The 14,094-nt window shown below is 41.7% G+C and overlaps 1 protein-coding gene across 1 annotated transcript in view; it reads left to right on the top strand.

The window, feature by feature from the left end:
• Positions 1-14,094, top strand: part of ARSB (arylsulfatase B) — a 1,447,444-nt gene that overhangs the window by 480,599 nt on the left and 952,751 nt on the right. Inside the window, exon 3 of the mRNA XM_044063707.1 lies at positions 7,003-7,193. Within this exon, the coding sequence (XP_043919642.1) occupies positions 7,003-7,193 (191 nt within the window). The remainder of the gene's footprint in view (positions 1-7,002; positions 7,194-14,094) is intronic.

Here is a 14,094-nt window from a genome sequence, read left to right as displayed (position 1 = left end):
GTGAGCCTAATGCCTATTTCCAAGCCCCAGGCCTCTGCCCTGTGTCACTGCCCTCCTTCAAGGGATAATGGTTGAGTGTGAGGCTTGTACTCCCTTGTCTCCTATCTTCAGGATGGACCCAGACTTCTCCATGCCAGCTCCATCAAGATCATTAACCACTAGTTGAACTCTGATAGCATGGGCCATAGTAAAGCCTTTATTCTGCTACTCCACCAGTACTGTCTGCTGCTTTGTTTGATATGGAAAGGCTTATTCCATAGGCAGCAGACCCTTTGCTAGGGGTATCTATCCCACCAACAGGTTCTGTTAAATATTAGTGGTAAATTCAGAGCTCTAGAATGGATATTGGTGATGCTACCTGTTTTATAAACATCTAAAGGTTCAAGTAATCAAAGTTGTATTCAGCCTTGTAGGCTAAGCAGACATCACCACACAATCTGTAGGGCGTTAGTAGGATGATGTGGATTTTAGGCATTTTGTACATCTTGGGGAACTAATACATGAAATGTTCTTGGTGAGAAAGCATTGTGCTTTTTTCCCACTGGTCAATATGCCTGGATAGATGCACACTAGAGGAGACATTCTGTTAGGAGTTTGATAAGGAAGGAGTAAAGAGGAACAATAAGTTGCTTGGACCTGGATGATAGGCCTTCTCTTATTAATTACACTGGGTAGAAGATTTTACTAGTTGTAGTTTACATGAGGCAGTCAAAATAAAGTTTATTGTCAGTGAATGTACCAAGATCTATTATGAAAGTATCTACTTCAAGGTGGGGGGGGGGGTAATATATGAGGTAGGAATAGGTATTTTCTTGTTTCTTTGTACCTGGCATAAGACTATGGCCCTGACTCCAGGAACTTTTGTGTGTGTTATCCCTTTTGGAGGATATGCAGGCCATATGGAAAGTTGCAGACAGCTAAAGATTTGCAGCCGTCAGCACACTTGGTCAACCAAAGACCTTTGACATCAGTTTGGACATCGGCAAAGTATATGCCCAAAAGGAGTGATCCCAAAATAGAACCTTGTGAAATGCTAGTTGGGGCGTAATGTGTGTCACTGATCCAGTGTGGGTTCTGCCTGACAGCCAGTTTGCTGTCTTAACAAGATATATGATTGTTAACATTTAATTGGGTCCATTTCTCAATAATATCAGATGGTGGGATAGTGTCAACGGTCTTGGCTATATCCAGGTAGACAGAGTGCACTAATCTGCCATTAGTAACTCCTCAAAGAAATTCACAAGACTTAGTACTTGTATTTTCACAAAGACAATTATGTTAGGATCGTGAGTAAGCTGTGATGTTTGGATCGTGAGTAGGCTGTGATGTTAGGATCGTGAGTAAGCTGTGATGTTAGAATCATTAGTAAGCTGTGATGTTAGGATCGTGAGTAAGCTGTCATGTTTGGATCGTGAGTAGGCTGTGATGTTAGGATCGTGAGTAGGCTGTGATAGGATCGTGAGTAAGCTGTGATGTTAGAATCATGAGTAAGCTGTGATGTTAGGATCGTGAGTAAGCTGTCATGTTAGGATCGTGAGTAAGTTGTCAGTGTCACTGTTTAGGAGTTTTGTAATGATATCTTCCATTCCATTGCAAATGGTGTTGGTAAGGCTGAACTGGTCTATAGTTCACTGGGCCTGACCTAGAGCTGACTTTATAGAGTGGTACCAAAACAGCTATCCTCTTGGTCTTTGGCACATGTCCACTGGAGAGACAAAGACTGAATAAATGTAATATGGAATCTGGTGACACATTATTTTATGCTAACATGATAACAGTCTAGTGTGTTGTCTGGACCCATGCACATAGCATTTTTGGTTTTGGAGAGGACTTGTTCTGGGGTACTTGTACACAGCAGTACAGACCAAACAGAGTGAGTGGAGAATGGAGGGGGTAGCAGGAAGTAGGTTATAAATTTATTTGCTGATACATTGGTGATGCCTTCTAGGTCACGGTAGGTGATACCAATAGAGACCAACTTGATGCATTGCTGAGTATGGTTCCTAAGATTGCTGATATAGTTATACAATGGCTTTTTAGTTATCTTTGAATTACTACATCAGGGCTAATCACTTGTCAGTGTAGACATTGGCTCTAAGTGATTTTGGCACATTGAGTAATACTGATGTGACACCCTAACCTTGTGTAAAAATCAGAAAAAGTAGGTTGACAGTGATGAGGCAGCAATATTGATTGCATGCCTGAGTTCTTTGTTTACACTTTTGAGATCACATGGAGTAGTTTGAATTTATTTTTAGGGCAGCAGTTTTTCCTTTCATTGCAAAGTTTGTTGATACTAGAGTTCTACCATAGGGGCTTGTATCTAAGTTTGGCATTCTGTTTGTTGTGGATAGGTATAGTTGCCTCAATCTAGGATTTTAGATGGGAGTAGAAGTCAATAAACAGATTGCACTTGCTGTGAGGTCCCCATAGGGTACTTTTAAACATCCTTAGGTCATCAAAGACTGGTAATACTTGGTCCTGGAGGAATCCCTGATGACAGTAGAATTGGCAGGCTTCTTACACAGGGCCCTTATGTGATACCCACCACTGCTGCCAGTATGTGATGGCCACCAATATGTGTTGTCCCCATGCTGACACTGGAGAGGGACGGTCACTTGGAATGCAAATGGATACACTCAGTATTTCCAGATGTAGACCTGTCTGCATCAGGTATTCTGACAGTTGCCCAAATCATCACACCTTATATAAAAAAGGACGTCATCATTGTCTGATGTGACAAATGATGAAGCAATTATGGATATGGAGTATATTGATACTGTATTTGTAAGTATAAATTCAAATAGATTTGAGCCCATATTAGGGAAAGATACTGCATGCTCTAGCGAGTGAGCATTGATGACCTCCAGGAAACTCTGTGCATACTTGTTTTTGTGGTGTCTATTTTCTTTTTTATGGATGGGTATTTGAAATCTCCCAGAATGCGTGTGTTAGCTTCAGTAGTATAGGACTAGAAGTATGTCACGGGCTGTGGGAGACACTGAAGGGGTTCTATAGATAGCAGTGGTATGATAGGTGGACTTGTTTATAGATAGCAGGATAAGCAGGAGTTTTAGATCATTATCTTGATGGCTTAGCCATGAGATGATGAAGTTGTGAATGATTATGGACAAGCCCCTAGTGGAAATTTAACTGCCCACACTTAGGGGTCAGAACAAGTGATAGGAATTAAATCCCAGTAAAGAAGGTGTGTTGTTATTGCACTGGAACCAAGTTTCTGTAATTATACAGATTGGTTCATTTTTAAGGATCAGGAAAGCCTGATGAGCGGGCATTTTCTTTTGCCGCTAAGCAATGCTTAGATGACTCTTGTTTTCAGTGGTGGTTGAAGATAATGTAATGTTGTGAGTGCTGTATCAGAGTGGGCTGTTGTGGTGAGTGTCGCATGCGAGATGTGTGTATGTGCAACTGAAGCTTGTGTATTGGTGTGCTGTGTGGACGACACAGGAGGGGACTTTGTTAGTACCTCAACATATGTAGATTTAGTGTTAGTGTTGTGATGTGGTGGTGCAGGGTTATGGTGAGTTGTGACAACTAGGAAACGTGAGAGGTTTTCCTTAACTGTAAATAGCTGTCTACACCTGTCACAAGTTAACTGAAGTGTTAAGCCCCAAGTTAGTTTGTACTGAACAGGAGGTAATTGCTACACTCCCTCAAAGTACCTAATGTTAGCAGACTGCTGGGTACCATTTGCGTTAAAGACAGATGGTAGTCTCATGGTATCAGGAAATTTGATGGTGAGCTTGTGTGCTGTCCAGAAAGAAAAAGGTGAAATTAGCTGTATAGACTAACAGCATATGCAGTGGGACTGTAAATGAAGTTTATATATGAGTGCTGATAGTGAGGCAGAAAAGCAAATACCTACACACAGTGGGGTAGGACAGAACCAGATACCATGTACATGGTATGATAAGGCAGACATATGCAAGATGTAGGCCTGGGTGCCATACTGTTAGCAAGCACAGTGCAACAGTTCTAAAGTGTTGCACACAACCAGCATGGTCAAAGGCATTACAGAGATTTGGAAGTGCCGCACAACAATTTAAAAGTGATAGATGTATGTCACAAAACACTGCTAGCACAGTATAGTCTGAAAATGATGCACAGGTGTCATAAGATTTTATTACACAATTAAAAGTAATGCAGTAAACAATCGGTACAAAATGTTGAGTGATCCGGTACAATAATGAACTAAAATTAACTACAAATACAAGTGCCACAGCTGTTTGCACTGATTGTCATGGTGCAGTGCTTTGTACTGCCAGTACAAAGCACAGTAGCACTGACTTACAAACAACTGTGCATTGTGCAACTGTTTAAGGGGCTTGACTGCATGTCTCTTGGAATAGTATGAAGAGGACAGTTGTCCACTATCTACTCTGTCCTGTGGGTTAGTGGGGTCATGTGTGATGCACAGTGGGTTACAGTTCAAAACAAAAAAGCACAGTTAGATAGTACATTGGATGGCTAATAAAATAATACAAAAGAAAAAGGAATTCAAATGCTATATATGTTCAAGTCCCACCCAAGTAAACTTTTTGCATGTTTTTAGCATTGCCACTTAATGCTTTTGACTATTAACCAAAAGATTTTGTGGTTCAAGACTACTGAAAATTATGTTGTCCTGTTTGTCTGGCAGTTAGTGCAGAGAGTTGAGACCATGAGCTGTTAAGCTGCTTCCTGTAGTACAGGGTTTAATTCCCTCAGCTTCCAGTTACCTGCTTTTCTGGTCCCATGACACTTTAGTCTAACTTAACTTGTGGAAGCAGTTGTCATGTCTGTAGGTATAGAATGTATGTTTCTCCTTGTCTATACAAAGTTCATTTCACTGACAACTATTATTAGCAATAAAATGGAATATTCCCCCTTCCCCACTGTAGTGCGACCCTGGAGTTAGAATATATAGTAGGGGGGGGGGGGGGTGGGGCATAGCCCCCACATATATGATATTTATACGTTTCTTTTAATATAATATTAAAGAGTAAGTAAAAGTAGGCTCGGCCCCACCCCGATGTGGGGCACCCCAACCCCACCCCTAACTATATATTCTAACTCAGGGTGCAAGAAGGGAAGCCATTGGTTTTTTTTATTAATACTGTATTTGTAAATGAACTTTCAATGAAATGAAATGAAAATGAAGTGAAAGTGTGAAATGTGAAAAGTTCAGTGAATCAAATGAAATATATATATATATATATATCTATAGTGTGTGTGTGTGTGTCTGAGCGCACATTGCTCGATCATGCAGAACACCGACTGTAAACCTCGAATTTCGGAATGCTGAACGGTCGAAATGTTGTAAACAAAACAGAATTCGACATTTCCGACCGCTCATCCACCTAAACGAGCGCTACCATGGGTCAGAAAAAGGGGCATGATATTTTGCGATTCGAAACTCTTGTGATCGCTTTTTTGGGATTTTGCCACACTGTTTTTGACATGGTATACATCGGTAATTTATCCATCGGCTAAATGAATGTGTACTCTCTTTTTCTCTCTCTCTCTCTCTCTCTCTCTCTCTATATATATATATATATATGAATAGATAGATATATAAAACTTGGAAGATGCAAACACAATTGCTGCTGCTCAGATACAGTGACAGAATGGTACACAACAATGGCCACGTGACCTATGTTGTTGTAGCACTTCCCACAAGACACTCTAGGGTGTGCAGTCATATACATTCTCCAGGTAGAGAAGACGCAGGCAGACTATACCAGCAAATTCCTATGGACCCCTCCAACATTTCTGTAAGACAGATTGTTGATTCACTGTTGCATGTCCAAGGTAGTAGTTGTATTGCTTTTACTGACTCAGAGGTACTGTTACCTGAACTCTCACTTTCTGCACCCTAGTATAGCTTTTACCAAGTACCGTGATCTTTCTATAATTGGAACACACCCACCTGCCCTTCTTTTTAAAAATGGAGCTATTACCCAAGTTTCTATTACCCAAGTTTGTCAAACCACAGTACTATCCCTATCTTGCACACAACATTAAAAAGGGAATTTAAAAACTACACAGAATAATCACCCGTTGTACCCATGTAGCTTTCAGAATTACTGTCCCTCCCTCTGCTTGTTTGTTACTTATGTATCTGTAATATGTTCTGCCTTCACTGTGCACTGATTTTTGTGAAGGAATGCTTTATGTGAAATCTGGATTCCGTAACTTGACATTCAAGTTTCCGTTTGTATTACATTCTGTTCCTTCATCGCTTCTTCTGTGAACATGTGCAAGAGTGTGTGTCTATATTAGTACAGGTCTGCCTCCCTTTCTCTGTCTCCCCAACATTTCTGAGCCAAACTTGCCTTCTGTTTCACTTGCTAACCTGCTACATATGTAATACTTTTGGCTCAGTTACTCCCCATTTTAAATATTGCCTTTGTTTGTAGACAATGATTCCTGTTTCTTGGGTGGGATGGGGGAAGCAGAATGAATGGGGGATGAAAATGACTCATTAAATAAAATACCAGGTTTTCCATTGGTTATTCAGGTAGAGAAGTGTTTACTTCAGGACAGGCTATGTTGTTAACAGTGACTTTAACTGAAGGCTGGTTCAAAGGTCAGTGCTAATCTCCTATCTGTATGTTTTCTCTAGAAAAGAGTAGTAGTAATGTTGAGAAACAAAGTACCTCCTCCTTTTTTGTTGAGATCTTTAGTTGTGTCACAATAAAGATAAACTGATAGTGTTGCTGTGTCAGAGAAGGAGAGCATACATGATGTTAATATAGCAGGTCAGTCCCTAATAGAGTCAGTAGTGGTAGTGGGTACAATGACAGATACTGTGTGTCCTAAAAAGCTTTAATAGTGCACGTAAAGTGCCCTTATGTACTCTAGAGGCCTGTGATGCTGTTGTGGTACTGCGCTTTGATAAATTAATCATCTTTATGTAGCACATCTCTTAAGCTGCTAAGACCTTAATACTTCATGTTTGTCATAACATCCTCCTCACAAAGATTTTTTCCTTCATTCAAGGTTATCTGTTGGGCAGTGAGGATTACTTTTCCCATGAACGCTGCATATTTATTGCCCCTCTGAACAAAACAGCATGTGCCCTGGATTTGCGCAATGGAGAAGAAGCCGCTGCTGACTTTAAAGACATTTATTCAGCCCATGTGTTCACAGCAAAGAGCATTGACCTTATAGCTTCCCATGACCCTGGAAAGGTAAATCTCGAAATTATTTATATTCTAATGCAAAGTTTTCCATTTCTGTTACACACACACACACACACACACACACACACACACACACACACACATATATATATATATATATATATATATATATATATATATATATATATATATATATATAAAACAGAGAGAGAGGACTACAGATCAGTAATTCCATATGTTATGAAATAATTTTTCTGTTTGTTATATGTACTTTTTCTTCAATTAAGTAAATCCAGCTTTGACAAAGGTGATCCTACATTAAGGATTATTTTTTCTCAATAGTGTATAATCGAAGTTTACAGAATATTTTTTCCATGTGTAGGCCTTCTGTTATCTATCCTTCCAGTTCTATGGTTTCTTAACGTAAGGTGGGGGTTAATTTTTCTCTCTCTATCAAGTTACTCCACAAGGTGCAGGTTCCAGTCAGAAGCATAGACAGCTGTGTACTGCAGTGTGTTTTAAGTAACTATTATTTTCTTATTAACAGCTACTTTAGACATTTGTTGTATTCCTGGTGGTTGCATATTTAAGAAAAGAAAGTATTGTGGGAGTACATGTGGGCCTGGACTGTAAAAACTGTTACTTCCAGGTGCTTTTTGGAGTAATTTAACTTTAACAGGATTCAATTAAAAGTGTAATTTTGATTAAAAGACAGAAGTCTTCCTTAGAAACAGTGTGTATTTTTTCAGACATTCTGATGGTTCCTTCTCTGTCTTCCTGTGAAGAAATGGTGTGTGTGTGTGTGTGTGTGTGTGTGTGTGTGTGTGTGTGTGTGTGTGTGGCAATATTTTTACCAGTCTGAATAAGTTACACAATGACAAGAAAACTCCTCATGTTCTGCTAAAGCAGCCACTCCTGCTTTATCTCACCTTTGCTGTGGGTGTACCCAGTGCTTTTTTGTACTGCTCGGCCACCTTGAAATTTCAGTACACATACAAGTTCTCTTTTCACATCAGTTGATGAAAAGTCAGCTGTAATCCTGCACTTTCTGTTGATTCCAGTGTATTAACTGATTAAAACATGGTTGAAGGGATCAGATAATGGCTGTTAGTACTAGGTCCTTATTAGTAATCAGTCCTTTCGTTCTGAATGGTTTTTGCAGTGATCTGTATTTAGCCTGCTAAAAAGCTATAAAATACATTAAGCTTCACAAACCGAAAATTATATGAATTTGAGCTGAGAAAACTATAGTGCAGCATGAAAAGCAACACATGGGTTTCTGTGTTAACATGTAGTTGTGGGTTTAAGATGAGGAAGTCCAGTGGCCATGTACAAGATAGGAAAACAATTAACAGTTATGAGGCAAGAAATACTGTGGATTAAGTTATATTTCCTGGTATCCCTTTTCTTTACCCACTTTATCAAAGCCTAAATCACAGAGAATCAGGCTTGTTCCTAATAAACTGTGGACACAAGAATCTGTCTCATTTGGGATGCAGTTTATCACAGGACACGCAACACAGTAATGCATACTTACTTAGGGCCTTTTTAGACACACCAGTCCTCCCTGCATGTCTTTGGAACAAAGTAGGAAAGTGGATGCCACACTAAATCCCACATGAACATGAAGAGAACAATGTTGGTGAACCAAGCCCTATAAGCCCTATTGTGCAGCCATGAGTTGCCACATATAAGTGTAAAGTGAAGTGGTTATGTTGTCAATTAATAGACAGTGACAGCTCCAACATGGATCTTCATACTGAAAGGTTAGGATAGTTTTCTGTACCAATCGTAATTCAGCAAAAAGCACTGAATAATATGTTGGACACAAGTGCACTTGCCCCAAGCCTAAACGTTCCTTTTTCTACAATACCCCCTGGGTAGTATAAAAGAAAAACTTCCAACAAAAATGTATATGTAGATGGAAGATGCAGTTTATAGGCAACTGAGACAGAACCCACCAGGATTTAGAGTTGCTGTTAATGGACTCCATTCACAAGTGATGGTGTCCAATGGTGGTCCTTGGCCCCCTGTTGTTTGGCATCTCTAGCTCAGAAATTTACAGGTACAATGGGAGGACTTTGGCTGACAAAGTTTGCAGTGACTGCAAACTGGGCGCCATAAATCCATCGGACACTGATATCCTTGCAGAAGGGACTCACGAGGAAACAGATAGCTGGTGCCAAGCCATGGCCTGAAGTTAAGCGTAAAAAATGTATAATCATACCCTTGGCGCCCTAGAAAAACCAGGTAACCCCAAGCTGGTGGCAAGGTGGCAAAACACAGAAGGGTTAAGAGGTGGGGAGGGACCCAGGTTGGGGATGGCTTCTTTTGGCCACTTTTTATTGCTAAGTGGTTAGAAAAGTGGTTAGAAGACCTTCTACATTGCCATGAAGGATTCATCCAGATCACATCAAGATCTGTTGAGGTCATGTTTGTTATCAGACCAATGATTGATCAGGTGCCCCATTGATGTGTATCTCACCCGATCTCTGCAGCATCAGGAGAGACAGACCCAGCAATTGGACAAAGGATAAGTAACTCCAAAATCTGTCATATGCTGCCAGAATGAAGAATATTCTGCCAGATTGCGCCGTCTGCCAGAGGGTGACATGTGCCTGACATACAAGGCCATGTCCACATGGGTGTGATGGACATCACCTCAAAAATCCAAATCCACCAAAACCACTAGAGCACAGCAAAAAACCTTATACCGGATATAAATAATAGGTGCTGGAGGACGGTATCACTCAGAGACTCCTAACTCCCTATGCTAGGGATGGGTCCTATGAGGCCCAGAAACTTTCATGACTCTGTTCAAAGAAATCTAAGTGAGGTGGATGGAGATCGTAATGTTTGATGGGAATCATCTCTGATCCACTGCTGGACAGAGGCACAACAAACTGGAGGGCACTCACAGGTTCATTTTTTGGTGGCGGCAGCCCTGAAAATTTAGACTGGGCTTATAAATCATATAGGGCTTAGGCCTAGTATAAACCCTATGAAGTAGGCTTATATGATTTTACAGTTTGACTTGCAGTGCATTCTTATATCTAGTGAACAATAGACAAGCCACAGCTTGCTTCAGCATTGCCTTTTTTCATCACAAGAAAGAACACAATATTAAAAATGCCTGTTAAGTGTTGGCATTTCAACTCTACCACTCAAAGGTACCATAGGGGTAAGCTGTGTGTCTCATTTGTGACCAAAACGATGAACATAGTTCATAGCTGCTTACATGATGACCGGCAGAAAGTTCCATGGTGTAGTCCCAGGAACAGATCAAAGCTTTGCCACAATGATACACCCTGAGAGAGAGAAGGTCGCTGTCTGATGACCAAAATGAAGATTCTGTAAATCCAACCTTGTAATTTCTGCAGCTGTTGATCTCATTCTTGAGTAACATGCTTGAACCTATCCTTTTACTCCATTTCAGCAGAAGACAAGGTGCATTCCTGGCGCATTCATTGGGTGTGTGTGTATGTGTGCCCGCACGTGCACATGCAGGCATGTGCACCCTGGAAAGCTGAATGCACCTATGTCCAGGTTGATCTGCTTGAACTTGAGACTGATAATGATCTAAGGAGGGAGCACTCCCTTGAGCCATTCATTCACGAACTGACACAAATCTGGGCATAGTTTTTAATGCCAACAGCTCTCCCCAGACCCATTTGGGCAGACTGGTTTCAGTTGAGAAAAGTCTGTGGAGTTTCTCTGTGATACTAGGGCTTATGGTTAAGGGCTTGGACATCAAGTAAGTGTTTGCCACCTGCTGGGAAGTAGAGTTGCCGGTGTGGGGACACCCTTTGGGAATACAGTCTGGCACCAGTTCAGGGTAAAGTACAGTTTTCACTGCAGTTCATACTGTCTTCTTTAGGCTTATAGTCATGCACAGGGTCAGTATTGTGTGATGCACAACACTCCTCAGCTGTAGTCTCACCTTTGTGGGGTACTATGCCTGAGCTCAGACCAGGCACAGTGGAAGTCTTGGGGAGTCCTCTTACTCAGGCAGTTTGTTATGAGGAGCCTGAAGATCAGAGGACATTGTCTCAGAGACAATCAAGGATAAATTCACCTTTTCTTGTGCCCATCCCATCCAGATGACTCCTCCTTTGGTAAGGCTGTGAGGCTGATGAAGAATAATATGAACTGGTCTTATATCCTTTCCCACCATCCCATTTTTCGAGTATCTTTGAAAGAAACCCATGGACCACTGATTCATCATCTGTGGAGCCACTTATTAAGGATGCTGTCCAAGCTGTCTGAAGATATTCTGACCTGGCCTCATCGGCCCCCACAAAAATTGGCAGAGCATCTTACAAAGCATACGTGTGCAGACTTCTGTGTGTTTTTTTTTTCAGTCCAGTTTAGGGTCACAGAGACCACAGCACTTAGCCACTTTGTGGCCTGACAAGGAGTCCAAGGATTTGGATGGATGAAGCAAGAGAGTGCACTGCTATATCATACTGGGGCTTGGGGCCCTAAACTGTATATGTCTCCTGTCTAGATTCCAATCCCATTTGGTTAAGAAGGTTTGAGAAAAGTTTGAGGTTGTCCTTTCTTATAAACGGTTTTAGAAGCAAGATTCTACATGTTCACTTTAAGGAGGACATTCCCTTTCGCCAGTCTGCTCCAGACCTGGTTGATGACCCTCAGAAGGGGAAATAGTATTTATGACCTTCCTTCTTCCACTTCCTCTTCACTTCTGAACATGGCCTTACCATTCAAGGAAAGCAATGAAATGCCACAGCCTATCTCCTGCCTGTACCAAGTTGCTCAGTAGATAACACTGCTGCTAACCATATCACAGTCCTGTCTTTAGTCCTCAACGTTTAATTCCAAGGTGGGGGCTGGACATCCTCTGATTTTTGCCTCAGAGTAATGAATCATCACAAAGGACCAGCTGTTTCTGTACACTATTTCTGTCAGTCCCGTCTTGAAGCATACTGGTCCTCTCTCAGAAAGAGCCCTACTGGCGGATCAGTCCTGCTTAATGGAGTTCTTAGGAGCGACCCAGCATGTACTGCTTAGAGGGATCTTGGATTTGTTGATGCATTCTCACACAGGAGTGGGCATTTTACTCCTGCCCATCCCATTCAGGACCTTGGTGACTTCAGCAAGCATACCCATTGCATTCATTTTCAGATGGTTACCATGTATGAGCTTTGCCATCGCTTCCCAGAGCATCTGGAGGAAGTCTTTGGATATAATAAATGCGTTCTAGGACAATGACATTTGGGGTACACACAAGTGCCATGTCTAACACAGAATGTTGCTGTTTGGTTGGCTCCGTGGTCTATGTGGATAAAGCCCTGAACACAGCTTAGATGACCAAGGTTCGAGTAGCTGCTCGGGTGCTGGATGAGCCACCTGCACTGTGAGAGTAAGCAGCCAGTGCACGGGCACCCCCTGCAGTTCAGAGGGGGATGGTTTAGTCCACAACACTAGAAAATTGTATTGCCTGGTGGAAGTTCAGTGGAAACACTGGGCTGCACTTGGATGGTGAAATGTTCTTGCCTCTTCCCAGAAGAACTTTGCATAGTATCAGGGATTTGATACATTTCATGGAATCAAACATGCAACATTGGACAGGTAGGTTCATAGGTTCATACTAGGCTATCTGCCCTAGGGAATTTATAAGCCTAGCCAGAGTGTGTTTGGCTTTCGCCACCCATTTTAAATGAATTTTGCTATGACCTTTTTCGAGGTTAGTATACTGTACCTCTGTCTAACAGTGACACAGAAGTGATACCCGGGGTAAACGTACTATATAGGTAATACTGGAGGCTTTGCTTCTACAACGAACATGTCAGGCCAGCAAGAATGGGGGTCAGAGACCATTATGCTGCACTTCACCAAGTGTAAACTGGACAAGGTTCAGACTTGCATAGTTTTAACTCCTTATTAAAATCCTTGATCACTGTTCTCCATAGGAAGTAACAAGCAGTGCAGTTTTTTATACACTGGTAATGATTCATTTTGCATGCTGTTTTTTCCCTCTTTATTATGGCTGTCTTTAGTTCCCCCACATGAGGGTGTAACTTTGCTGCAAAAAACACCTAATTGCGAGGATTTGACAGATTGCATCTTTGGTTGGTTTATTTCTCTGAAATGCATCTTAACGAGCCCAACTCCCACAAATGGTACAACCTCTCACCAGCGGAAATGGATGCCATGCGGGACTTAAGCCACTTTCATGATCTGCATATCATGAAGGCAGATAAGGGAACGGGCCTTGTACTTACGGAGCGGGAAACCTGTGTACAAAAACGTAACAATTTGCTGCTTAACCAGGATCCCATACCTAGACTTTGTAGTCTCAGGATGAGGGGCCCACATCTTCTCCCTTGATACTCAGTTAACCATTGACCCCAGCACTGGCAGCCTTACCTCCAATGTGTACCGGAAGGAAACTTACAGGAACGACTTCTGGATTTCAAAAGTCAGCATTCCTTCTTCATGAAAAAGAATGTGCTCAAAGGGCAGTACATCCACCTTTCCAGGATCATCTCTGACAATGATAACTTTCTCAAGGAAAGCCAATTCCTTTCAAAAATGTTCATCCGCAGACATAACCCCAAACAGCTAGTAGCAGATGTCTTTCAAGAAGTGGCCTCCCCTAGATCAGACAGACACCCACCCATCTTTACTCATGGCTTCACCCCCAGGTGACCACTGGAACTACTGAACCCAAGAACAGAAACTGCAGTTTCCAAATCCCCATCAGCCGAGATATGCAACCCATTAGGGATATCGGCAGAAAATGGAACATCATAAGAGCGGACAACAACATCGACCAGATAGTGGGTAACAAGCCTGTCTTCTCATACAAGACTAGAAAGCTCAAACAAACCTTTGAAAGGAAAGGGACCCCCATACTCAGGAATGGCACAGACCCCCATGAGCCTTCTAACCCGCCAAACCCCAAAGGTATGAGCACTTGCAAGCA

This window comes from Protopterus annectens, chromosome 2.part2, assembly GCF_019279795.1.
Source record: "Protopterus annectens isolate FY-2018-M chromosome 2.part2, PAN1.0, whole genome shotgun sequence".
Lineage (NCBI taxonomy): Eukaryota > Metazoa > Chordata > Ceratodontiformes > Protopteridae > Protopterus > Protopterus annectens.
This window is presented reverse-complemented; position numbering and strand designations above follow the sequence as displayed.